The sequence below is a fragment of the Xiphophorus couchianus genome, chromosome 21 (genome assembly GCF_001444195.1).
Source record: "Xiphophorus couchianus chromosome 21, X_couchianus-1.0, whole genome shotgun sequence".
NCBI classification, from domain to species: Eukaryota; Metazoa; Chordata; class Actinopteri; order Cyprinodontiformes; family Poeciliidae; genus Xiphophorus; species Xiphophorus couchianus.
The window spans coordinates 20,403,580-20,429,589 of NC_040248.1; the positions used below are offsets into that span (position 1 = coordinate 20,403,580).

The 26,010-nt window shown below is 43.9% G+C and overlaps 1 protein-coding gene across 3 annotated transcripts in view; it reads left to right on the forward strand.

Annotated features, from left to right (window-relative positions):
• nrp1a (neuropilin 1a) overlaps positions 1 to 26,010 on the forward strand; it is a 79,540-nt gene that overhangs the window by 52,046 nt on the left and 1,484 nt on the right. For 2 of the 3 annotated variants that reach the window (XM_028005018.1, XM_028005017.1), the window contains 10 exons: positions 5,750 to 5,905; positions 8,481 to 8,625; positions 12,726 to 13,057; positions 16,324 to 16,468; positions 21,533 to 21,643; positions 22,310 to 22,360; positions 25,074 to 25,217; positions 25,306 to 25,583; positions 25,667 to 25,763; positions 25,855 to 25,908. In XM_028005018.1, the coding sequence (XP_027860819.1) occupies positions 5,750 to 5,905; positions 8,481 to 8,625; positions 12,726 to 13,057; positions 16,324 to 16,468; positions 21,533 to 21,643; positions 22,310 to 22,360; positions 25,074 to 25,217; positions 25,306 to 25,583; positions 25,667 to 25,763; positions 25,855 to 25,908 (1,513 nt within the window). The remainder of the gene's footprint in view (positions 1 to 5,749; positions 5,906 to 8,480; positions 8,626 to 12,725; positions 13,058 to 16,323; positions 16,469 to 21,532; positions 21,644 to 22,309; positions 22,361 to 25,073; positions 25,218 to 25,305; positions 25,584 to 25,666; positions 25,764 to 25,854; positions 25,909 to 26,010) is intronic. The other variant, XM_028005019.1, reaches the window with a different exon arrangement.

Below are 26,010 nucleotides of genomic sequence, written 5' to 3' on the forward strand. Positions count from 1 at the left end.
TTCTTGAAATTGCAGTGTTTCCACTTAGTGAATTTATTTTAGTAATTATAATTTGCTCAATTATATGGTCAGTGGAAAGCAGCCGGTGCTTGTCGTCGAGTTAGTCTGATGCAACATTAGGCATTTGGGTTTAACTCCGCCTGCCCAATAAGAGTTCAGTTGGATATGTCTGACAATAAAATAAAGTACCAAACCGCACCAACTTGGGTTGCACCACAAGCGAGGCTTTAGTTAGCACAACTTAACTGAAAAACAAACAAGTCTGCAGAGCGATTAGAAAGGACCGAAATTATCTCATTCTGCAGAGGTATCAGTAAAGAGAAGGGTGCAAAATGTTCTGGAACAGTGTATAAGTACCATGACGCAGTGGCAATGGCCACAACTAAATAAAGAACATTGAGTACAAAAACTAAACATTTCTTCAAAAACAATTCAATTGACAAGAAAGCAACGAGCCAGACAACTTTCCAGGAGACCAATACCAAAACTGGATAAGCTACAGAAACGTGCAAAAACAATTGATGTGTTCTACATGGGACAATAGTCCATTTTTCAGAGCAAAAGTCAAGTGTTGGAACGGTCTACACAGGAAATATGTTTGCTTAGATGCATTGTGCTGTGGATAAGAGAAATCCTCACAGTCTTATGGGCGTGGAGAACGTCTGCGAGACAAACCAGGCTATTATTGTCAAAATGTGGAGTACTTATGGACTCCTATCGAAGATCCTTACACTAACAAGTTATTAGTGTAAGGATGTGCACGCCTACTTTTTATCTTTTTTCTCCTTTGACCGGAGTTATTTGTTATTCAGTTGAATTGTACAAGACATGTGTCACACTTTGAGAGCCATGTTATTGTAGGACAACACTGGAAAACTGATTTCACAGGTTAAGTTTTGTTCATGTTGGACAGCGCTAGACAGATACGTCACCCAATTACTTGCCAAGCCAGCATCTAAACAGTTTCAAGAGCCGCTGATCGCTTTACAAAACACTTAAAGCTGCGACTGAGACCCCCTTTCATCGTCCCCTGGTGTTTTCTGAAAGGACAAAGTGTGGCATGGAGAGGCAAGTCAATCTTACTGCTGTGTCTCTGAGCTGCCAAGAAAGGTAGTCCCAGCTTCGCATCTGTCATCATATGTAAGGATTAGCTGGCTTTCTGGCTTCTCTAGGGAGTGATGAAGCAATGAGATGTCTGTCCAACCAGCTGGTCAGTGGATTTAAGGCAGAAACACATTGGGTTGATAGCCGTTTACTCACATTTGATGGGTCATGGTGAATTGTGCTCAATCAGAACAAGATCCTTGGAATTCAGTCATGGGTAGCTCCTTAAATGAAAGTGGAACAAAACCAGTAAGGGGCTAACATTGCTAGCCTGGCTATTGCCATCCTATGCAATTGCGTTTGATTCTAATTTCTCTTCACAGCTCATTCTGGGCTTTCTCCCACTGACTTGGATTCCTCCAGTAGAATTTCTACCGGGCCTATCAGCTAACAGAAGAAGTTGTGAATGATGACATCACAATTGTAGTCTGCCTGTAGTTTTAGCAATAGCAGTGGAGGAAGTAAACAAAGCCTTTCAGTCCGTGTTAGCTAAGTTTCCAAATATGGAATTAGCATTAACAGCCGCCTTGTTCGAACTTCTCTTTTCACAGGATGGGTGGTTAGAGGGCAGTCAATTTATAGCAAGCTTCATATCGTCAAACTGGCGCATTACAAATTTTACCGACAAACATTAGCGATTGGGCAAGCAAGGCATAGAACACGTGTCTGGTTTTTGCCAGACTACTAACATACCATGATGAGCTTTACCGACTGGGATAGGAAATGGCCAACATACGTTTATGTATTCTGTTCAACTAAATTCAAAAATACTTTATCCCCAAGGGAAGATAAATGTTGCCATAACTCATATCATGCAAGTATTTTCAAAGAAGTGTCTCAAGAAGACACTAAAGACACTTTTAATGTCATACATGACTATCATCACATGTCAACAGCGCATCCTCACAGTAGAGACGATATTTCACAGTAAGAAGTTCTCGATGACAAGACTGCTAATCCACCTCGCTGGCTTTTGCCACTCCTTTTTAAAGCATTGGTGAGAAAGGCGGGAAGATAAAGAAGATGGGGTTGGAGATCTGATTCATCCCCATTTTGATTGACCATCATCCACAGCCCTTTCCGTCAATGAGGTTCCTGACCATCCAAGAGTGACTGAAACAGGAGCTTATGTTTGTAACACTTTGACACAACTGTTTTATGTAAGAGTCTAGTGTCTTGCTTTGTGCTGGTGCATGGCAGAATGCCTTAAACGAACTATTAATTATATAAATACAGATGTACAGACCAAACGACGGGGGGGAAATTGACTGAATTGACTGACTGTATTAGGACAGCGCTCCTTAAATAAGTAATTTGTTGAAACGTTCATGGCTTGACATGCAAGCACCAAGTGTTCCCAATTACTCCCCACTCATTTCAGTCTCTTTCTAATGACTCGCTGTCACAGAAGGTATTCCAAGCCTTTGTTCTGCTGTTCCCCCCAATTTTTTCAAATTTGTATTTATTTTTTGTTATCTTTTATTTAAGCCCAAAATTTTGCATAAGCTGCCTCATTGTGCTTTTGCCCCTCGGTCCAAACAGAAAATAGGTCAGGAGGGCTATATGGATATAGATAATGGAGGCCTTTCAGTGCTGAACCCGCAGTCCAAACCTTGCTGCCATCTGCTGCTTTTCCCATCAAGCTCTGCCACAAACAGCCATTTACCCCACAGAGAAGAATTCAGCCCCTGCGTCATTAAACCGTCTCGGGCCGACAGGATTTGACTTTACTTCTATTTGTGGATCCAAAAAATAAAAAAATTAAAAATGTGGAGTTTAACTGTAAAAGTCCCCTGAGCCAATTGACAGGAACAACAGTATTCTGTCTGTATATGACTGACTTTTTTGTGTGTGTGTGCCTGCGTGTGCGGGTGTGTGTGTTCGGCTCCATCCATCCGAATCGTTGGAATGAGACAGAGAGAATGAGTACGGTGGAATCTCATTTATTGCTCCCATCTGTTTATGTCTTTTTACCGCTGGAAGAAACCTAAAGGGGGCCGGAATGACCAGCGTTCTGTGGCAGGGCCCGTGTTCCTTTCCAGCTCTCTTAGCTTGGAATCACTAAGTGCGGTGGATTGCTGTATATGGGCCTGGCAGACAGGGATGTGGGGGGCCTTGGAGTTGACTCTTGACTGTATGGCTTTGACATGCTGGATCCCTGTTAAGATGCGTGGCGGCAGATAACCTGGCTTTAATTACCCAAAGTATTCACACTCAATCCGTGTCTGCTGGCTATGCGCTCTCGCGGCGAGGATCTTTGAGCCGTCTCCCTTCCTCACGTGCAAACACAGGGGATCTCCTCTGAGTCGATTCAGTAATCCGCCGTTCTCCATCCATCAGGGCCCGTTCCCGTCTCCCGTCAACATCAAAGGGACGTCTCTCGTCTCTCGCCGTGATCTTGGAAGCCCGTCTTCTCCGACACCCTGGCTTCCTGCACCGCTCCTGCGTTACAGTGGCGCCGGCACTCAACACCATTACTCCTCATTAATGTCAGCTCAGCCTGTCAGAGGTGCCGCAAACGCTTGTTAAAACTAGTTGCGCTGCTTTTTCCTCAGATTGGGATTCTTTGAAAGTTTCTCAGCTTCGCTCAAACTTTTTTTTAATTTCTTTTTTTTGTCTTTGTTGGGGGTTGAGTTGCGATGGGTGAAGTGGCTTCTGCTGGGGTACAAGCTGTCCGCACTCTGTGAACCTGTTCACATTTTGCCACACTACAACCACACATTTCAATGTACTTTTATCAGGATTTTAGTCAATCGACTAATGAAAAGTTAATGTGCGGTGGAAGGAAATGACACATGGTTTTAAAGGGGCAGCATTATGTGTTTTCCAGGGACATAGTGTCATTTGAAAACACAATCAAGTAACTATGTTACCTTCAGTTGTTAAGAAAATACCATATTTACCAAATATCAAATAGGCGTTGTAATTTGACTCCTTGACATTGGGCCTCTGTCTCTTTAAGTAACTCCTGCTCTTTCTGAAACTCCGCCTTCAGGAAGGCGTCACAACATGGCTCCTTTATTAACCCTTTAACAAAGTTTTTACCTGCGTTTCACTAATAAGTAGCTCGTATAGGTGGAGGGGCTGCGTCTCGAAGGCGGAGCTAGGTCCAACCAGGTAATTTGCACAGCTGAATGGTTGCCATGGAGATTAAAGGATTTCTCCCACATGTGTGGAAGAATCATGGCAACACTCCAGGTATGTTTATGATGAGGAAATAACATTCTAACAAGTTGTAAATGTAAAAAAAAAAAAAAAAAGATTTTACATGATACTGCCCCTTTAAATTTTTTTTTTACAAATAAAATTTTGAAAAGTGTGGTTTTTCATCAAAACCTGCAATTACAGCTCCAACTCTATGTGGGTTTTCTTTGCACATATAAACACATTTGCTCATTTGTTCAAGGCTTTTTTGAACGTTCTTCATCAAGCTTAACTCAGATGCAGAACAACTGTTAACATCAGTTTACACGTCTTCTTTTAGTCAAATTTTTAGGCCTGAATTTTTGGTCAATTTAACATAACTAACTAAATAACAAGAGTATGCCGCAACCTTGAACCAAACGCCTTTCCGGGGCCATGTAAGCATTGCATTGTTGCCGTAGAATAAACAAACCCATAATCAAATCTCTGCATCTTTCTCAGACAGCGCTTTTTTCAGTACGTCTTCTCAAAACCCATTCGGTATGCTTCTCGGATCATTTTACCCAAAATAATAACCCGGAAAAATACTAATGAGATTATAAAAACAACATCATTCACTTCACTCCACAATCATGCTCTACTTTCTTTTGGTTTATCACATTAAATACGTGTAAGACATAGTTTGTAGCATGACGAAATACTAAGAACTTCACTTTTAAAGGCACCGTTTGTTTCTCAGCTGAGGTATTACTCAGACCTGTGGTCCCACTCGTGATAAACAGCATCATTTACATAACCAGAAGCCAATTTGGATGCCGTTGCTGCCACATAAACAGATGTCAGCAGAACTTAAAGTGGTGTCTGCGCTCATTCTTGCCTGGCAGCTGTGGTCACCCTTGTGAACGGGCTCGGTGTGCGGATCTTTGGAAATAAACAAGCTCGAATGAACGAAATCCACGTACGCGTTAGTCAAACAAAAATCACAGCATAGCAGTAGACTCATGCTCCCGTCTGACCCCGCTGCATGCAGCTTTTTCTATGAGAAAACGTATCAACCGTCCGGTAATGTACCGCAGCCCGTGAACACCCCGCGGCCCCCCGCCCTCCCTGCATATTTTAAATGCACAGCGTTTTTATATTCACCCTGTATCCTTCTTTCCTCCTGGCCGATTTTGATAATGCGATTCCAGACGTTTTTCTGCTCCCATCCAGCAGCCTCTTGTCTCCCATCTCAGGAAATTAAGTTGTCATCCCGTGTCTTTTTCATTAAGGCGCCTATCGTTTCATTGCTGTTTATTAAATTCCTGCTGGAAGTTGATGAGACTGTGGCCAGAGGTGATTCCCTGGCTTTACCTTCCCCCTACTTGCTTGTGTTTTATTAATACCAACTGTGGATTATAAGCCTCACTTAAACGCTTGCTCCTGATTTGAACAGAGCGTTGCATGTTACCTATGTTGGAAAAAACCCAAACTTATAATTGCATCTCCATCCCCTCTGCAGGTGGACCTCGGCTTTCTGCGCTTCATCTCTGCCATCGGGACACAGGGTGCCATTTCCCAGGAGACTCACAAGATATACTTTGTCAAGTCCTACAAAGTAGATGTCAGCTCCAACGGAGAGGACTGGATCACCTTGAAAGAAGGCTCCAAACAGAAGGTGCGACTCAAACATCTGCTTCAGACCCCAAATCACATGTGGGAACGGTTTTTAAAGAACGACGATGGGAATTTTCTGGCCACTTTCCAATCGCCTATTTACGGCTTCACCGCCTCGCATTCGCAGTTAGCATGGTTAGCTTGGCTTGCATTAGGAAATCATCAGTCTGTGTGTGCTGAAAAAAAGAGAATGGCACTCCAACTTAAAAAAAATAAAATAATCGAGTTATTTGTTACTGTTGATTGAATTAAATTTGTGAAACTTAATTTATTTGCGTTTGTTTAACATGGTAACTTAATAGATTTAATATTAGGCTGAATGAATCAAACTAACACATCTCTGCATGTTTTAGTAAATAGTTTAATGAAATTCTTTGGGCTTCCTTTGACTTGACTTGAAACATTTCAGAGTGACTAAAGATGAACTTCACTGATAAAACAGTTTGTACACCAGAACCCATTGTTGTTCCAATAAGAGGAGGTTAGTGTGTCTCATTTAAAAAAATATTAGATACTGATATTGGGATGTGTTTACTTACTGAACAGATAATTATGAGTTAAAAAATGACTGAGATCAGTCAATACAGATGATGATGCATTCCTAACAAATATACAAAGCTGTAAAACATTTTTTTATATTGACTTCCATAAGTATTTTTGGAAAACTTTTGTTTTTAGATTATTGATTTTGGCATACAACTTCAATTGGTATCTGCTTGCCGCTTGCAAGAAAGTAGAAATGTCAGTTGAGGTGACAAATAGGTAGGAAGGTTGAATGAAATAATTGCTTGTCATCTCTGAACAGCTGGTAGAGGAGGATCTGGAACACTAAAGAGAAAAAAAAAAGGAAGGAAGGAAGTAAAACGAGTGACATGCTGGACCGGAGCGTGACTGACTAACCATTGATCGCTGATCGGACTCGTCAAAAAGGCCCCGCTTTGTCCATCTGGAGATGAAGGCCGCTTCAGCTCCAAGTGTCCGGAGGGGTCAAAGACGCATTTGGGCCCCTCACAGTCCCCTCATTTGTGTGGCACGCAACACCCATAAGGCATTTTTCAAAAAACACCCCAAAAAAACCAATGAGTACAAAAAAGATTCCCAGACCATCTGAACAATTGTTTCCCGCCCCCAAGCTTGATACTTTTACGGCCTCTCTCCAGAGTACACTGTTCCCTTTGTAAAGTGGCAGCTTAAAGGTGCCGCCTAAAGCTCGCCGTGTGTTTTTCCGGCCTCTAAAGTGCTTTTGTGTGGAAGGGTACCATTTGCTACATGCTGAGCCTGCAGTTTGGCATCTTAGCGCAGCTCAGGAAAAAAAAAAAAAAGCCACTTTACAGTTAGCAAGCAGAGAGGAGACGCTGCACGGCATTTAAGGAAGTGGCCGACTTTAGAAGGGTCCCTCAGCGATGTAGACGACGGGCATGCCGGGTGAGGGACCTGGTAGCAGGCCGCCTGGTCTAATGGATCAGCCCCAGCCACGTTTCAGTTTCTTCTTAGATTAGCTAAACTGCCATCTTTCCATCTGTGCATCCCACTCTGCTCAGCTGGAATCCTTTCCGCCTCGTAACTCCTCGGTCAGGGAGGTCAGGAGGCCGCGCGGCTACCTTTGAGATTCAATTACTCAGAATGAACTGTGACGGACCTCAGGCGGCCGTTCGTCTGGGTGGCCGTCCTCGTCTTGTAGCGCTAGTAAACAGTCATCTGACCCCAGGGGAGAACACCGGCGTCTCTGACCTTTCGACAAGACAGGCGCAGTAAAAACCCCACACCCGATCTGGGAGCGGAGGACGGTGAGAGGGCACCCTGAGCCAATCGGATCTGATCACTGTTACACATCCAGCCTCAGGTTTCACAGCGTTTTCTCCTGCTTCGACTGCGACATGTGAAGCAAGGGCGTCTCCCATCCCCTTAACATTTCAGCGACTTATGACACTCTGTTCAGGAAACGTTAATACAATTTAGAGACTCACGTGAAACAGCTTGAATGGACAGCTGTTCTTTGACACTGGCTGGGCTTCCACTGCAAATGTGTCTGTCGAAATTCCACTAATGTTGATGAAACGCAATTTTGCGATTGTTGAGTTTCTATTAAATAAGAAATTAGCACTCATCATCTGTCAGTTGTCAGAGGAGACATTGGCGACTTATTCAGCCGTTGGAGTGAGAAGCCCCACCCACTTGGGAGCGGCTATGTAAACCGTGTGATGCTGTGAGAGCTTTGGTGGAGCCAGCTGCGTGTTGTCTGAAAGAAACCATCATCCTCTTACCACTTCCTGTCGTCCTCTTCTCCCTTTCCGCTAGTAGTAATATCCGGCTCTTGATCACATGACTCGTGGGATGTGAAAAAGTGTTTCCACTGCAGTTTTGTCAAGTACTATTTCAATACGGCTGAAAAACCACCTCATCCTAGCACAAAAACGCAATTTTGTTCCCCGAAATTGCCGTGTTTCCATTCATTTCAATTTGTGCGATTTTATTGTTAAAGGAAACGCAGCTAATATGACCTCTAGTTTCCCTCTCTGCGTCTCCTTCCCTGCATTCTGTCAATAATCCGTTTGTCTCCCGCTGTTCTTCCACAGATTTTCCAGGGCAACACCAATCCAACGGACGTCACCAAGGCCAAGCTGCCCAAACCCACACTGACGCGATTCCTCCGCATCCGTCCAGTCGCCTGGGAAACGGGCATAGCGCTGCGCTTCGAGGTCTACGGCTGCAAGATATCAGGTTGGCTGCAGATGATGCTCGTCTGTATTACCCACGATTCACCTTTCCGTCCCTGAAAACACAAAACTCATTTTTAGCCGCAGCGACTACAGAACTCCAAACTCTCTCTGCTGCCTGGTTTTTATTCCCAGTCCAGGCCCCAGCTGCATAACAACAAATAGTGGCAAAGGAATGGGAATTATCTATTAACATGACTTCGTGTTTAGATGAATCTCATTCGGTATAAACAGAGTAAACAGCTGGCATGCATCTGCTGATGGATCTGGGTGGGCTCTTGCTGATCTGCGCTCAGCCTTCTCTTTAGCCACAGCTTGTTTTGTTTTTTTCTCCTTTTTTTTGCTGATATAACTTTGATTTTAGCAACAGTTTTCTTCCCCTTGCCCTTTTGTTGATGTTTTAAATTAGCGTGTGTATGCCGGTGGCTCCATTTAGTGTGGCTTTATCACATTTATCTTTGTCTCTGTGGGACACGAACATGTGTATTCAATTTGGATTCCCGCTTGACTAAATTAAGGGCAGAAAAGAGTTAGTCTTTTTTTTTCTGTCAACATCTTGAATAGATCTGGGCCAGAAGGAGGTTCTCACTGTATTTACGCAAATGTGTATCATAATTTAATTTTTTTTTTTTTTTATCAGAAATGTGTCAATTGCAACTGATCTTGCTAGAATTACAGAGGAATTTGATTATTATAGTTACGATGATGTTATCGGCAACAGTTAGATCAGATATTTGAAATTTGATATGTATGGAAACAAATGTAGGTGGAAGATTATAGATACTGGCGTTGAGCTTTATATGGAATATCACAAAAAAACCAAATCGACCTTCAGCTGGCAGCTTAGCAGACACCATTCATAGTTCAGTGAGTGTTTATTGACAACAGTGTGACTTTAATCAGTGTGAAGCTCCGTGGCTTTAGCAGGACTTTAAACTTTGGACTTACAGAGGCAGTAAACAATTTTTGTGCAACAATTTTAAATTATGATGCCACAAACCCACAAATCTGGATTCTACCCCCACATCAGACGTAGAAACACCTGCAGGTATGGCGAGTTACTAGGATGTTTAACATTTTGGGTAATTTACCTCCGGGATAAAGACGTCCCTAGAAATAATCTAAGGGGAAAATTTAAGGAAAACTGCAATGATTGTAACAAATGAACTCTTCAAATTCTTACAATCATTTAAGCTGATGCGTTTCCAGCTGTAAACCAATAGTAAGTAGTAAATTGTCACCTCCAAAAGTGATTTCGGCAAGAGAAAAAAAAGAAACCTTTTGGCAAAAATTTACTTGTTAATTAAAGAAATGTGTGAGGGTTAAAGACCAAATGTGACTTCAGTCCAAACAACAACATCCTCCTTTAACTGTATCTGTTCGTGCCTGTATTGGTGTCCACGATTAGAAATATTCCCAAATAACTAAGTGCATTTTTCTTAGTGTTTTCTCCAGTAGACTCAGTTCTGTTGGGGACCAAAATTGCAACATTTGTTACTTTTTAAGCTGATGCGGTTCACTTTCACTGATTGGTTCTGTGTGAACTGATCCAGACCCTTTGAAATACCTGTTTGCCCCCTCACCTGAAGAAGAAACGACACGAAAAACCACAGAAGACATGAGTGCAACTTCCTCCTTCGCAAAATGCGTCAGATTTTAGCGGTGGTAGGAGTTTTTGTTTGGCTCTGCTAAAACACCACAAGCCATTTCTCCCACTAGTGCTAGACACATTCATTTGTTTTGGTTATATTTACCCACATTGCCAGAGTTCATTTCCAACGAAGTTCAATAAAAGTGTAATAAACAGGGCTAGTGTGAAAGCAACCTTTAAAAAAAAAAAAAACAAACCTCGTAACCTTCTTCCAGCTTGATGATGGCGTGCAGCAACAGGTGGGGAGGGAGCGTCACAGTGTCAGCGCTGGATAAGATTCGGGTCACTCTTGGACTTTCTTCGCTGTCACTTTAAACGGACTTTCAACCCCAGGAATGGTTTGATGAAAAATGGCTGCGCTTTTAAACGGCCACCTCTTTCAAACCTTGATTATCGGTAACAGAGCTAATAATGGAATGGGGATTATTTGGAGCCAAAATTGTGAGGTGACTTTGTGGTCCTCCTCTCTATTTTTAGCCAACGAGTCCCTTATGCATCACATATGTGCGGTCAATCCTATAAGAGCAGATGGCACTGTGGGTGCAGCAGGGGTTACAGCTGAGGCCTGTGTGCGGGGCACATAATCAGAGCGCTGCGCCGCGCGTAAACACATCACAGGATCGAAGTCACCGCACGGCCTCCAATATGACGTTAGTGCCCGTTGGTTCTCTGAAGACTCTGCCAGCTCCCAGCATGGTCAGGCAGAGGGAAACCGAGGCTGTACAGGGCTGCACAAACCCTGCGACTCGACTCTCCTCTTCCACATTTGATCCTGCGGAGAGTTTTCTGAGTTCATCGTTGCTTTCATCGAGTCTAGAAGAGCCAAAGCAACGCAACCCGAAAAGTGACAGAGACCAAAGAGGAAAGGCGTTCAGTCTGAGAGGTCCCGTCTTCGGTTAACGGCAGCGCAGTTATTCAGGAGATTACAAGAGGGGTGGGTTGAGTGTCACAAAACTCTTCGCCGCATATGACCGTGGTCGCGTGCCTTCTGATGCAAACAGCTACTCATTAATAAAAGGATCCGCCACCCAGTTGTTGGTAAATACGACACCACAGCATCGAAAATAGCTTGGATGAACCGCCGATGCTCCACCCAAACCTCGATGGTGGCCGGCAGCCCAGCATCATCATCGCTCCTCTTACCCATACACACAAATGTAAACAGTCGTACCACCGGGGCGTGTCACGGCATGTGCGCTGCCTCTGTAATCACAGCTGAGCTCGATTAACAGCTCCAGATGATCTGGAGGGTGGTGGGGGAGTCGCATCAGTTGCTTTTATCTCTACACACACACGCACCTTTCCCTTGAATTCTCCTCACTTCAAAGGCGTTCATATTGCAGTGTCTTAGTTTCACACAGCCAAAGGCCAGCTCCTCTGATCACTTTCAACACATCTTGGCCTAAGAAGAAAGAAAAACAGGAGAAAAGTCCCAGAAAAATGCTTCTGTGCATTCAGCGATTTCTGGTTTTTGGATTGCACAACCAGGAATTCATCTCATGGGTTTTCATGGGAACCGTTTCACATAGGCAGAGATTGCCTGAAAGAGGCCTTGTTCTGCAAATATTGGTTCTGTTTTTCTCCCCCAGTGCTGCAAAGCTGAAAATGTACACTTTTTCCAAAATGAACACAACAAGCGTTGGTTTTTCTTCAACAGCGGAGATATAATAAGCTACTTAAGGTCACTAGATTTGTTGCTTTTGGGTTTGAATGAAAGATTTGGAGAAGCAGTGGAAGAACGGCAAAATACCAAAAGGTTTCTAGCCTCCTCCATTCAACTTCGAGTGTAAATAAACAAAAGTGAAGTAAATCTGAAAAGACGTTCGTTTGACTTTGGAACCAAATGCAAAAGGTGCAAAGAGCTAAAATTCATCAAGAGCAGAAGACAAGATCAGAGAAGTAGTTCAAAAGAATGAGGGAAATCTGGGACACCGGACAGGCAAACAATGATACGTTCAAAGATATAATCCCATAGATGTTGACAGCTGTGAAGCAGAAGGCGAGATGATTGCTGTGGCAGCAAAAACAGCACAAAGACACTGTGTTTGTGTGTAGGTACATGTAAGTCTATGGAGAGGGGGCAGAGAGATAGAAAGGAGAAAGAAAAAAACAGGGCTCCCAGAATGCGGGAGGTGGAAGCACCAGCCGGGAAGAGGGTTTTAATTGGCTGCCTGGAGACAATCGCTTCAGGCTGAAGAATTAGTATGCACGAGATCTACCAACACATAGAGAGACAGAGAATAGAGGTAGAGATCACAGTAACATCACAAAGAGTTTGGCGAATGAGCCTCCTCCCAGATTACCACTGTAGATGATCTTGGACATCGACCCCTTTAGTTAAAGATGAAGTTCTTTCTGTAAATCCATTGCATCTCTGCAGGGGTTTCATTTGATTTGCATCAAAAAAGAAAAAAAAGTTAAGCACATTTTCCTGTCCCTCTCTCGTCTCTCAGAGTACCCCTGCTCCGGCATGCTGGGCATGGTGTCGGGCCTGATCACAGACAACCAGATCACGGCATCCTCTCACACCGACCGGAGCTGGGTGCCCGAGAACGCCCGCCTTCTCACCAGCAGGACCGGGTGGACGCTGCTGCCCCAGCCGCAGCCCTTTGCGAACGAGTGGCTGCAGGTGGACCTCGGCGAAGAGAAGCTGGTGAAGGGGTTCATCATCCAGGGAGGGAAATACCGCGAGAACAAGGTCTTCATGAAGAAGTTCCGCCTCGGGTACAGCAACAACGGCTCTGACTGGAGGGTGGTGTATGACACCAACGGAAACAAACCAAAGGTAGGTTGGGCGTGGGGGGGTTTAAGAAATCGTTTGGACATTTGTTTAGTTCTGAAGATGCCTTGCCAAAAATCTGTAATTTTGTAGGAGGTACCACTTGAACTGATGAGGTTGAAGACTGAAGCATTCTGAAAGATGAACCCTATTACAAGTAGAGGAATTTCTCACTATTGTCGAAGGCTCTTCGTCAAGGGGACGAATTTTAAGCATTTTGATGTTCAGGTTCAGATAGGATGAAGCGGACGATAGATAAATGGATGGACCCTTGTCTGTTGTAGTGTTTAGTTTGGCCAAAAAGCATTGCTGTCCACTTATCGTATCAGTCAGATCACCTGTCCCTTACATCTCTTACACGTTTTAAACTCAAAGCCTGGGGGCCAAATCCAGCCCATCATAGCTTTTTTTTTTTCCATTTTTTTCTCCAAAGAGTTCTTGCGGCGCTAGTGGCTCGTATTTTTTTGACAGTAGGCAGACAGGAAGAAGGGTGAGGAGAGGGGGGAAGACATGCAGCAAAGGTCGTCGGGACCTGGAGTCGAACCCGCGACGTCCGCGTCGAGGACTAAGGCCTCCAAACACGGGGTGTGCTAACCTCCTGCGCCACCACAGCACGCCCCATCATAGCTTTTTATGTGGCCCTGTTAATGCCAGAGTTAACAGTTGAGTGCTTAAATATCTCAAATAATATTGAATCAATCAAACCGGAGCAACTTTTACCTGTAGACTGCCAAATTGCATCAGTCACTCCATTCTTTTTCGCAATTCTGCGATCGCAAAATCAACATATCCCTGCGTTTTGCATATTTGTGAATTTATTGCACATTTTCTGCAGATATGTTAAGTGGTACTATTCACCTCAGTGCTGCCTCAGGCTGCCGTGACGTCAAGCTGTAGTCCATGATCGACGCGGCGCGTAACAAAAAGTCACATTTAGCATCATGGATCAGCACAAATATTGCCTTTCAGCTTCAGCACACACAAAAAAAAAAATCACAAAAAACAATTGCAAAATCCAGGAGTGTGATCAATGTGAAAAGATTTTGTATTTATTAATATTTTATGTTGCCTAATTTTATCAGGCAAATCTGGCTCTTTGAAAACATTCATAATCTTGATGTGACTCAAAATGAAAATAAGTTTGATATGGCTGAGATATGGGATTCCAGATGCAACAGACTAAAATGGGAGCCGTTCTTCGGGTGGCTGGGCTCAGCTGTAGAGATAATTAACCTACATTTGGAGGTTTTCCAGACATGTTCAACCTAGAAGAGAAGCAGGGGGAGGGAGGAACCTTCTGGCCTGGGAACAAGCAGGAATCCCTCGGAATCAACTCAAGTGTCATTGGGGAGAAGGATATTCCCACCTGGACCTGTTACCCTTACAACCTGATCTTAGATTAAACAACAGATGATGGATGGATGGTGAAGCGGCCAGGTGGATCAGTGACAAACATTTAACCCTCAGAGTGTGAATGCTCCATCAATGCCATAGAAGCCTACCTAGTTTGATTAGACAAATCATGTACTAGAACCAAGGCGCTTAAGAACTTTAGATAATGTAGTAGGGGCGATATTATGTAAAATTGATATTTTTGAGTTTTACAACATGTTATGATTTTATTCACTCCTCAAAATCATACCTTTAATGTTGCCTTGATTCTTTTATGCATGTCTGAGAAATCCTTTAATCTCCCATGGCAACTATTCAGCTGTGCAAAACGTCTGGGTGGACCTAGCCCCGCCTTCAAGAAGAAGCTCCTCCCCAGAGCTGCAGTTTTCAAGCTTCCAAGTCTCCACAGCATGCAAAGCAGACTTCCCTTGTGACTCCCCCACTCAGCTCCTTCAGACTAGCCAGCAGCAATTAGCAAACACCTGGTGGTTGAGCTCATTACACGAGCTACTTCTCAGTGAAACGCTGGTAAAAACATTGTTAAAGGGTTTATCAAGGAGTCATGTTGTGATGACTTCCTGGAGGCGGACCTTCAGAAAGAGAAAGAGTTTCTTAAAGACACAGAAGCTCAATTTCAAGGTGTTGCATACAAAGTCAAATATATTTTTAAGTCATATTTGATATATACAGCATTTTTCTAACAACTGAAGTTAACATAGTTACTTGATTGTGCAATAATATGGCACTATATGCCTGGAGAACACATAGCACCGCCCCTTTAAAAGTCCATATTTCTGTCAAGGCAACAAATTAAAGTAGATGGTCTGTTTTCTGACCCAATTTAAAGGTGCTTCTGAAAACATCTCAGATAAATCTGTACATTGTTTCTGATTATGATGAATTTGGTCCACTTTCGCCGGAACGTCGCACCTGCCAGTTGTGAGTAATAAAGCAGTCACAGCGAGTCAATCTCGGCTACGCTTTGGATCGCGTTAAAATAAACATCGCAATCCCAAGTTCCCACACCCCGCTTGGCATTGCGTGCGAGTCACACTCTTTGGATCTGTCAGGGGACAGTAGAACCTACTTGGAGAGGAAGAAGAAATCACTTCCTAACTGAGCAAATGACGCAGTTTTGCTGCGTCCACAGAACACACACTCCACTTATGGCACGATGTATGCACACGTACCCACGCACGTGCGCACACATCATGCTCTCATAAAGAGCCACGTACTTTTCCAAGAGGAGCTGCAACATCCCGTCCCCAATTACAATTGTCCCTGACAGGGCATAAATCTCATCCAGATGGGCTGATGGTTGATTTATGATGGGAGCAAGAGCGATCCATACCCCCGACTGTCCTAGTTAGCTGCCTTTCTTACCTTGCCAGAGAGGTACCCAAGCATCTAAAGCACACCAGGCTCTCTCACGTGATCACCCTCATTAATCCACTTCCATCGGTCCTCTAGCTTCCTCTTTGCTTGCTCCTAAATCCTACATCTCCCACTTTCCCCCTCCAACAGCCATTTGTTTGTGTGCAACAGATCTGAGGCAGAGTTCAGGGAGCTGAAAGTTGCTTTTTGACAAAAAGGTCTGCGTCATGCTGTTTTGTTTCGTTTTGGTTTGGTTTTTTACCCTCTGTGTCACCCACGTATGCTGCGGTTTAGATGTCAGCAAGACCGCAGATCTGCTGATCGCCTTTTATTTCCCGCCAGACTCCTGTTACTTTCCACCCAACCCGGCGCTCGCCGCCCACACGTATCACTGTAAAGTTCAGAATGCCGCAACAAGGATCCCAGAGAGCGTGCTCGTGTGCGTGTACAGCATATTACATGTTGTGCCTACTGGTCTCTTTTTTTTGTTGTTGTTTCTGTGCCAGATATTTGAAGGTAACAGTAATTACGACACTCCTGAGCTGAGGACAGTGGAGCCCCTGCTGACCCGTTTCATCAGGATTTATCCAGAGAGGGCCACTCCTGCTGGGATGGGCCTGCGCCTTGAGCTCCTCGGCTGCGAGATTGAAGGTGAACATGCGCAACACAAAAACGAATAAGAATCTTGTTTGATCTTAGTGGTGGGCAATATGGGCTTAAAGTTTTTCATCACCATGTTTGAAGGAACTGTTGTCATAACGATAAAAGGGACGATAACGACAACATATTTACTAGGTCTCTCTTGAGTAACTGTATGACTGTAACTGTGTATGACAGCAGTTATAACCCCCCACACACAAATAATGACCTTTAAAATAACTTCCATCAGTTACGTGCGTCTACAGGACACCAGTCGCATAAGGAAGTGTGATTTGTATCACTAAACTGCACGTTAATAGTTTCTTTTCTTTCTAATTTATTGGTATTTATTGATTCTGTCATTGAACAAAACAGTGGCAAAAATAGCAAAACCATCAATCTGGACAGCTTTATGGGGTTGAAACATCAAAAATTGACAATGATAAATCAAAATTCTTTCTGTGGTAAGAAATGTATTATAATAAATGATGAAGGGATGAAATACCCAAAGGTTGCAAGCACGATGTAACACCACAAAACAACATTTTCAATACTGTCAGACTGAGCTTTTCCTGTCAGATAGGATTAGCAAAATTATTTCCTCAACGAGAGAAAACATTTCCTCAAATTCTGAAGTTTACATACACTGAGGCTACTTTGGCTATGTAGACGAAGAGGTCAGTGGGTTCGTAAACCTTTAATAATTAACAACATTTTACTTAAATGGAAATGTGGATGTGCTTTAAGGTAACACACTCCTCCGTTGCGTGATATTGTGGAAACTAAAACAAGAATCAATCAAGGCGTCAGGAAGAGAGCTGCACAGACTGGCACGTCACTAAATAGATGCTGTCATGATGAAAGAATATTATGTGTGAAATATTGAAGAACACAGGAAGTTAATGTTTGGGTGTAAATGGGTCTTCCAAATCCAAACGGACACTATCCTAATGCATAGCATCACTTACTTACAAAGTAGATTAAGGAGGACAAACTCAGTGTTTTTGTAGTGGCCGTCAACAAGCCTCATTTCAGTTCTATAAATCTGAAATGGGCAGAGTTTTTTTTTTGTTTTGTCTTTTGAAATCACTTTATTAAAATATTGAACTCCCCAAGGGTGACCAGATGGGAGAGATTGGCGAGTTGAGAGAGGGAATCGACCAAAATCCCAACAATATTGTGAGACCCCAAAAGGGCAGTTTACTAAATACTAAGGAAATTAATGTAAACTTAAAAAATAAAAATAAAAAAACTCTTAAAACACACATAATATTTGGAAGCTGCAACTGACCTAAAGCAGGAACAGTTTAAGGTTATACATCTTCCTCACAGCGTCTATAAATACCTGCTTCCAGCTGGCTGCTGAGAGGGCCGCTGGGATTTCTTGGTGGCAAAGTGAAACCTTTTATCTTTGCCGTTGACAGCAGAAACACGTTTAGCTGGCATAATCAAATTTTCTTTCCCAGTGGTGAGGTGAAAACCGGTGATTCCTTTCTGTCCACGGCGGTGACGTGAGTACAGTAGGGACGTCTAGATAAGAGTTCTCACAGTCTGAGCCTACAGTATGTTACATCTCTTCGTGTGTGATGTGTCAGGCTCGGTGAGGTGAGCAATCTGTCAACCAAACTAATAACGTGACTAGACACAACTTTCGCGTCATCTCTTCGCAACATCCCTGGTTATTTAATGATGGGCATGAAGGCTCCCTGTGTTCAGCACACAGCTGTCCAGCTCATGCTGTTTATTCCAACAAGGGACGGCTTGTCTTGTCTCCCTGTTACATCAAAGCTGCCCTCATGGCTGGCCACTTCTGGAGGGGATCAAATAAAAGCCCACCTGGCCTCCTGGGTTTGCTGCCGCCTGGCCCCCCATCAGCCTCTTCACAGCCCGTCCTCGTCTTTGGTCTTTCAAAGGAGCCAGAGGACTTTGGTATATTTGAATTGATCCATATTGTTTCTGTCTATTCGCGGTGTCTCTCTGGGAGCAGATGTAGAGTACTGTGCGAAACGACCGAGCTGTTCTCGATGTCGAAGGAGTTAGACTTGGTCTAAAGTTTTGCGCTGAGAGGGTTCTGACCCATGGCTGTCCCAGGCTTTATGAAGCTATTTCAACGTTGTTGTTTTAACGGCGCCCACCGCTAACTTGTTTTCCCATGTGGTTTTTTAAAACCTCTTTCAGTGAGCCTGAAAACGAAGCCTAACTCAAGCGATGAATCGGTGTGGTGCCTGAAATTTAGCAAAGAGACTATTTTAGATTGTATGTTAAGGCGCTTCGTCTGTAGCAGACTGTCACAAAGGCACAATCTTTTCCCAATTTTGACAGGTACTGAATCAAATTTTTCACCAATAACTCTTTTTTTTTAACGCAGAGCTACAACAAGTATCCTTCTGGGTTTTGTTGAAGTTTCACAGATCACAGCTACTAAAAAAAATAACCAGGGTTAAAGTTAAGTTATTTGTTTTGTCTCATTGCACCTTAACTCGACTCATCAAACGTGTGTTAATGGTGAGAACTGTGGTGTTCCTGATGTGTTTGAACCTTTTTATAAATCGACTGTGTTTAGCGTTGTCACTGCCTCATTAGGGGACCAAGAGTGGCAGGTTGAATTCAAAGCCACTTGTCACTTTGGTAATCCAAGTCCTGACTTGAGGTATTCTGTAAAAATCACTAGTAGCTCTTTGACCAGAAGCATCACACCTAGCAAACTGTTTCCAGCAGATAAAGCATCTCATCCTGGTGCCACAAATTTTTATCGAAAAACAAGATCTTTTTTTGAAATTGTTGCATTTCCATTAAGCAAATGTATTTTCGAAATGTCAAATTGTGCCAATGTGTAGTCAAAGGAAATGCGGAAATTGTTCAGTTGATCAGCTATCTCAAGTTTTCAGGTAATCAAAAATGTTGCTCCTAAAGACATTTTTGTTTCTCCACTATCTTTGATAGATTCAATTACAAACATGTGATTTTTGCAACAGGTTGCTAGCAAGGAGCCGTTCGCAACCAACCTGCTAGGTGCACACATCTCACTCGTTCATCTGTTTAGCTTGTAGGCTTCTGATGAATGTACAACCTGGCTTAAAAACAGTAAAAACTACTCATTTACTGTTCGCATAAAATGTTTAGAAGGTCCTTGTAAACTTTTTATTTTAGAATATTTTATTTTTAAAAAAAGTGCTTTTTGTTGGAAACTAAATTTAAAGAAATGAAGAGCAACACTTTTGTGCAGTTGTGTAGCACAGAAAGAGCCTAGTGGTATGGTAGTGGATTTACATATTGGATTTCAGGGAAGACCATTCTCTCATAAACCTGATGGACTCCCAGCGGGAGCTTCAGACAGGCGATAATGCTTGTTTTCACTGTTAATGCCAAAAACAGACAGACTCACAGAGACGGATGCACTCACAGCAACCGCAAGTACCTCGCCAAGGTTGTGGTTAAACGGACAACGTATACAATTACGCACATACACAGGTGCCTATTTGTCTCCTCAAGAGTGTGCCGGAGTGTGTGTGTGTGTGCAGTAAGAGCCACAGCAGGAGGGCTAAGTCCTCATTTCTGTAAGAGGGTTTCCTAACGCAGAGCTGACCCCGTCCCTGACCTCTCCCACCCTGAATCTGACAGAGGCTGATCAGCCTCATATTTCATCGAGCGGAGGGCGAGAGCGGGAGGATCGGCTCGCTCGCACACACTTTCGCCCCTGCTCACCCCCCCATCTGTCTATGCCTCTTCCCTGCTCAACCTCTCTCCCCTCGTTCTCTTTCCTCCCTCTGCTCTGGGGGAAGCCTGATCATTACTCAAGACGGTATAAAAACTTACAAATGCACGCTCACACCGCAGGACGGCTTCGCGGCAGCGGAGCGTGGCCTTACCCACATCGAAGTGATTCAGGGCTGTAATGATAGGCCATGGTTGCCTATGTAGCCATTTGGATGTCTTTTTTTTTCTTTCTTTTTTTTTTTTGCATCTTGTAGTTTCAACCGCTCAAGCATCATGCGCTAACTTCAAGGCTGCATTTATACACCCATACCTCTACATCTTGATAAAAGGAGCATTGCTAATAGCTCCAGCTGAAGGGGAGAAAAAAAAGGAATAAAAGCTGACATTGAAAGCCAGTATGTAGCTGTTTGGGGTATTTACATATATTTAATTTTTATTTTCTTTAGCTTTCTTTTTTAATCACAAAAAAACCAATCTATCATACAAACATCTAAAAGTTTCAGGACCCCAGCCCTGGAGGTCTGGATCAGAGGACCTCTGGTCTACAACATCGTGACAGAAAATCTCACTGAGTTATTCCACAGTAGCTGCGTTTCCTGTACAAATGTGTGAAAAACTTTGTCAGTGTTCCACTACTGTTGAAAAAAAAAAACACAATTTCACTATTGCGGTGTTTCCATTAAGTAAAAAACACAATTAAAATCACGCATGAATAATTTTGTTCACACGATATGTCATTACAAACATGCTGCGTCATCATAGTCCACCTACTTCCTGTTGTTTCCATTGCAGTTTTGCGAAATAAAGAAATTTTGATACGGCCAAAAAAAAAAAAAAACTCATCCTACTGCCAAAACTTTTTATCAAAAAATAAGTTTTTTCAAAATTGACATGTTTGCATTAAGCAAATTTATTTTTGAATTGTCAAATTGCGCAATTATACTGTCAATGTAAATGCAGCTGCTTTTACAGTAAATTATAATGCTGTTTTACAGGTACCTGGCCAACAATTATGTAGAAAGCCTAATTGGGTAAAGACAGGCTGAAGAATGGTACCTATATGTTCAAGAGTGATCACATCTTATTTTAAGACTAATCTGGAATTTTTATAATGCTGAATCTGCATTTTTTAAAATTGTTTAATGGGTTAAACGATGCAGATCAAGGTTAAAACCAAGGACTTTTAAACATGACAATCGCTGCATGCAGATTTCTTATTATTTCGCAGTACTTTCCTTTGACCCCAGTCACACATGCATAAGGTCAGACTCATCAACATCCAGCCTCCTCACCAATACCGTTAGGCTCAGAAATCCAATCAGTGCTGATTGCCGACTCCCCTCGCTCTTTGTCTTCCAGCTCCGACGCTCCCCCCGACCACTCCGGCCCCGAGCACCACCCCTTCCGATGAGTGTGATGACGACCAGGCGAGCTGCCACAGCGGCACAGGTGATGACTACGACGTGACAGGTGCTAACATCGTCTTCATGAGACTGCGTCCAAACTCTCCCCCCCTCACCCTCCTGTTGCCCTCCCGCCTCTCTTACTCTGTTTCTGACTCCGCTTCCCCTCTTCCTTCCCCCATCTACGCAATGCCACCGAGTTTTCTTAGCGTAGCCAATCTGGCATCTCTCGCGCACGCTCGCCAGCATGCATGCATGCGTCTACATGTGAGCTGGCACTGATAGATGCAGCTCTAATTAGTTGCACCTTTAGTTCCCACCTCCCTCGTCAGTCTTTCTATCCCCCCAGTCTCCCACACCCCTCATGGGAACTCACGGGGGACACACCGATCCACGCACACCTGTCTCTGCATCTCTGGAGCAGAGCTCTGCCTCTTTCTGTCATTAGCGCTCTCATACGCGTTGTCCTCTTGGCCTCCTTTCCCACTAACCCAGTAACTCAATGAGCCTGCACTGCCGCTGGTACTCTCCATTAACCAGCAGTCTCCAATGAGGAGCATGGCACTGTCTCACTCATAGGCGATGATAGTCGATGAAAGGGTGTATTGAAGGAAATGAATGAAAAGTGGCATGAAGTGATCAGCTCTATCTGGCATGAATGCAGATGATGTCTCAGAAAGGAATCAACCTTTCGAAAAAAGGCTAACTGTGCTGCTACTCCATCTTGTGACAGGTGGCACCGCAATGCCAGAGACCACAACTTTAAAAGTGGACCCCATTCCAGGTAAGTCTCTGAAAAGGGATTTGTTATTGTTTACCTGCTGAGTTTTAATTTTAGACCACAAGAAGCAGACCAAAGGTAATGAATGCCATCACCAGGCAGGTCCCTCTCCTCCGTTGGCGTTGGCCTGTTATTAACGCTGATGATATGGCCCGGAGAGGCTCCTGCTGACGGGGTGAGAGGGATTGCACGACGCGAGGCTGGCTGATGATTAGCACCGGTGCTCCGCTGCTGCCTCCTCAGCATAATCACTAATCACCGGGCCGACACTGACGCACGCAAAAAAAAAAGGAGCTGGCGCAAAGAACAGGGAAGCACGATGCAGATGACCGGAGGAAATTAGGTGGACTCTGGGGCCACGTCCCCAGCCAAGCACACATAGCAGTGTCTCCTATAGCGGGGCTGATGAGGCAGCAGCCAGCTGGGAGAAAGCACCCCAGTCTGACCTTGGCTAATGGGCCGTAGGCTCCACCCATCCCCATTTACTCAGTCAGCTGGCTTTATGGTCTGTCTGCAGTCTGCTGGGGCAGCGGCTATCCTAATGGAAGAAAGTGACATGTATTGTGTGTTTGCCTTAAACTCAACCTTGTGTTTTAGAGAAAATGCGTAGCGATTATGAAAATGAACTTATGAGTCCATGTTGCCTCACAAAAGTCTTTGAACACCTTGAACTTTATACCGTTTTGTTTCGGGACTTTACGTCCACTTGTGTTTGATTTCATGTAGCAATATAGACAGATGTTTGCTAGCAAACGGCACTGTCGAGATCCAGGAACAGCAGACAGCTCAGGGACAAAGCTGTGGAAAACTGTAAAACAACAGGCCAAAGTTTGGATGTTTCATGTAGCACTGTCTATCGCATTAAGATGGAAAAAGTACGACACGACAGCAAACCTCCCAAGACGTGGCCATCCACTTAAAGTGAAAGGATGCAGAAAGAGCACATTAATCATGCAAGCAGCCAAGAGATCCATAGCTCAGGTAGGGAAATCTGTTGACAAGGCGGCTATTAGTCTTGCACTCCGCCGATACGACTTTATGAAACAGTCGCAGGAAGCAAAGCCATTGTTAAATCACAAAATAAAGAAGTCCTGTCTGCAGTTTACCACAGACAATGTCAGGGACAATCCAAGGAGCCCTGACCTGGCAAGATGAGAAAATAGTTTTTATGTTTGGCCTACATGCAAAGACACTGCTGAACACTCCATCCATGCATCAAAGCCCATAAACAGTCAGAAGTACAGTGCAATAATTTAGACTGAAGCATATTCATATGCCAGAATAGCCCATATAGAGACCAGACCAAAATGTCCTGATGTTCTCAAATTCTCTCCATCCATGGATTAATTTCAAAGTATTTTGCAAAGAAGCAACTTTTTGGGATTATGTACTACCTTGTGTCGGTCTGTCTCACAACACCCCAATAACATACACAGTCATCTGTAGTTGTAAAATGTCGAAGGTGTACAAATACGTTTGCAGAGAACGAATGAGAACATCTGGGTTTCTTTTTTTCTTATTTTGCATTCAATTTAACCTTGAGTCTAAGGGTAAAGACATTCCATGTCAGTAGAATCGAGCCATACATGTGTTCATGTTTATGTGTCCTGAGTATGTGTGGTGCATGTTTCCTATGCATCCTTATCTCCGAGGTTCTAGTTTCCATTGGTACTGAGCAGGAAAATGTCTCCTTTTCTTTTAATGAAATGCCCAAATGCGTCATGTGGCTGCTCATCTTATCCAGAGCTTGTTGGCCGCCTCAGTCAAAACCTTCCAATAGTGGAACAAAAAAAAAAAAGAAAGTCAAACGCCTTTTAATTGGGAGTGGGATTTATATGTGAACGTGGCTTGGAGTCTGTAATGTGGTTCCACATGAGAATTCCAGCCTTTGTGCTTAATGGGTAAATAGAGTCGTAGCCTGCAGAAGCTAGTTAAACCCTCGCCGTTATTAAAGGGAATATTGGCTCATATATTTTGTCACTTGGAAGGCAGTCTCGTTGCATCTCCAAAGGCATCTCCTGCTGGAGCTTAAAACCATGCCTAACATCCCAAACATCCCTCTCCCGTGTGTTGATTGGAAGTCTTTCTTTGTCCAAAAGCTCTCACACATTTCCTGGCCTCTGCAGAGGCTCCTCCGGCACGCCGTAGGTCCGTGGGGGACCGCGCAGTTGGAACTGCGCCTCGGCGCTGCGGTCTTGAAATCTCAAGTCCCCGCTCTCATTAAAATCCTCATCTCTCAGCGGGATGCTCTGAATGTCTCTTTCTAAGCTGTGTCCAGACCTTGTCGTCTCCATCCCCCCGTCATTGTTTGGCGAGTGTTCCCAGCATGCCTCCCCGTCTGTTCCCTACTCAACCCTGTTACATTCATTAAGAGATATCATTAAGCGCAGTCGTGATAAAAGGACGGTGTGATGTCTTCACCAACACTTCTCTCCGTCTCGTGTCACATTTTGATTTCATTTTCCAACTTTTGTCTCGCCAACAAGTGGGACTTGAGGCTTTTGTTCTATGGTGATCTGCTGCCCTCTAGAGTTTGTAGAGTAGAGTAGGATGTTCTTGTTTGTAGCCTATGGTCAGATCATGACTACAGGCTACAAGCCTTTCAACAATTGTCTGGATTCAAGCCGAAGCAGCAGTCTAAATTATTGGCATTTCTTCTTTTGTAATAAAATGAGATCTCTCGCTAAAGCTTGACCTGACTTCTACTTGCTTCCAGGCTTTCTGTGGTTTGCTTGCGACTTCGGTTGGCCCAATGATCCCTCCTTCTGCCGCTGGACTTCAGAGGACACTGGCTCCAGGTGGCAGATCCAGTCCAGCGGCACCCCAACTCTCAATACTGGCCCCAACATGGACCACACAGGTGAGTACCTCAATCTGTTGGCCTACACAGAAAAGTAACTTTGCACCCATTTCTACCCCAAGGTAAAGTAAATTTAACTAACCAACAGGGGGTTCAGGAAACTTCATCTATACGCTAGCGACCGGTCTCCAGGAGAGCGAAGTGGCTCGACTAGTGAGTCCCGTGGTCAGCTCTGAGGATTTCGACCTGTGCGTGTCCTTTTGGTACCACATGTACGGGTCACACATCGGAACACTGCATATCAAACAGCGAGAGCAGACTGAGGAAGGAACTGCCGACATCCTGCTCTGGACGGTCAGTGGTCACCAAGGCAATCGCTGGAGGGAAGGGCGTGTCCTTGTCCCGAGGATCAGCAAACCCTATCAGGTCAGTGTCTCGTCAAATGACCTATTTTTCTCTGAAACATGAAGATTGGATTGACTTAAACTGCATATGCTTTTATTTCAAAGGTGGTGATTGAGGGTCTTGTGCAGAGGAAGAGCTGGGGAGACATCGCTGTGGATGACATTAAGGTTCTTGACGGGCTTGGCAAATCAGATTGTGAAGGTGAGGATGACAGTCCAGTTCTTGTGTTTGTGCTGGTCTGGAAGACGTTCCCTTAAGTACTGGATTAATCTGTAATTTCTTGTTTTTATAGATCCTGATGTGCCCACTGAGCCAATGCTACCGGAGGACAATATCAACGAAATTTGTAAGCCATTTCAAATGGAGTTTCAATAGTTGCATTAAGGGTGTACTGGTTTCTGTAATTTTGGGAGATCATAGATCGGCCAATACTTTGATGTGAAATTAA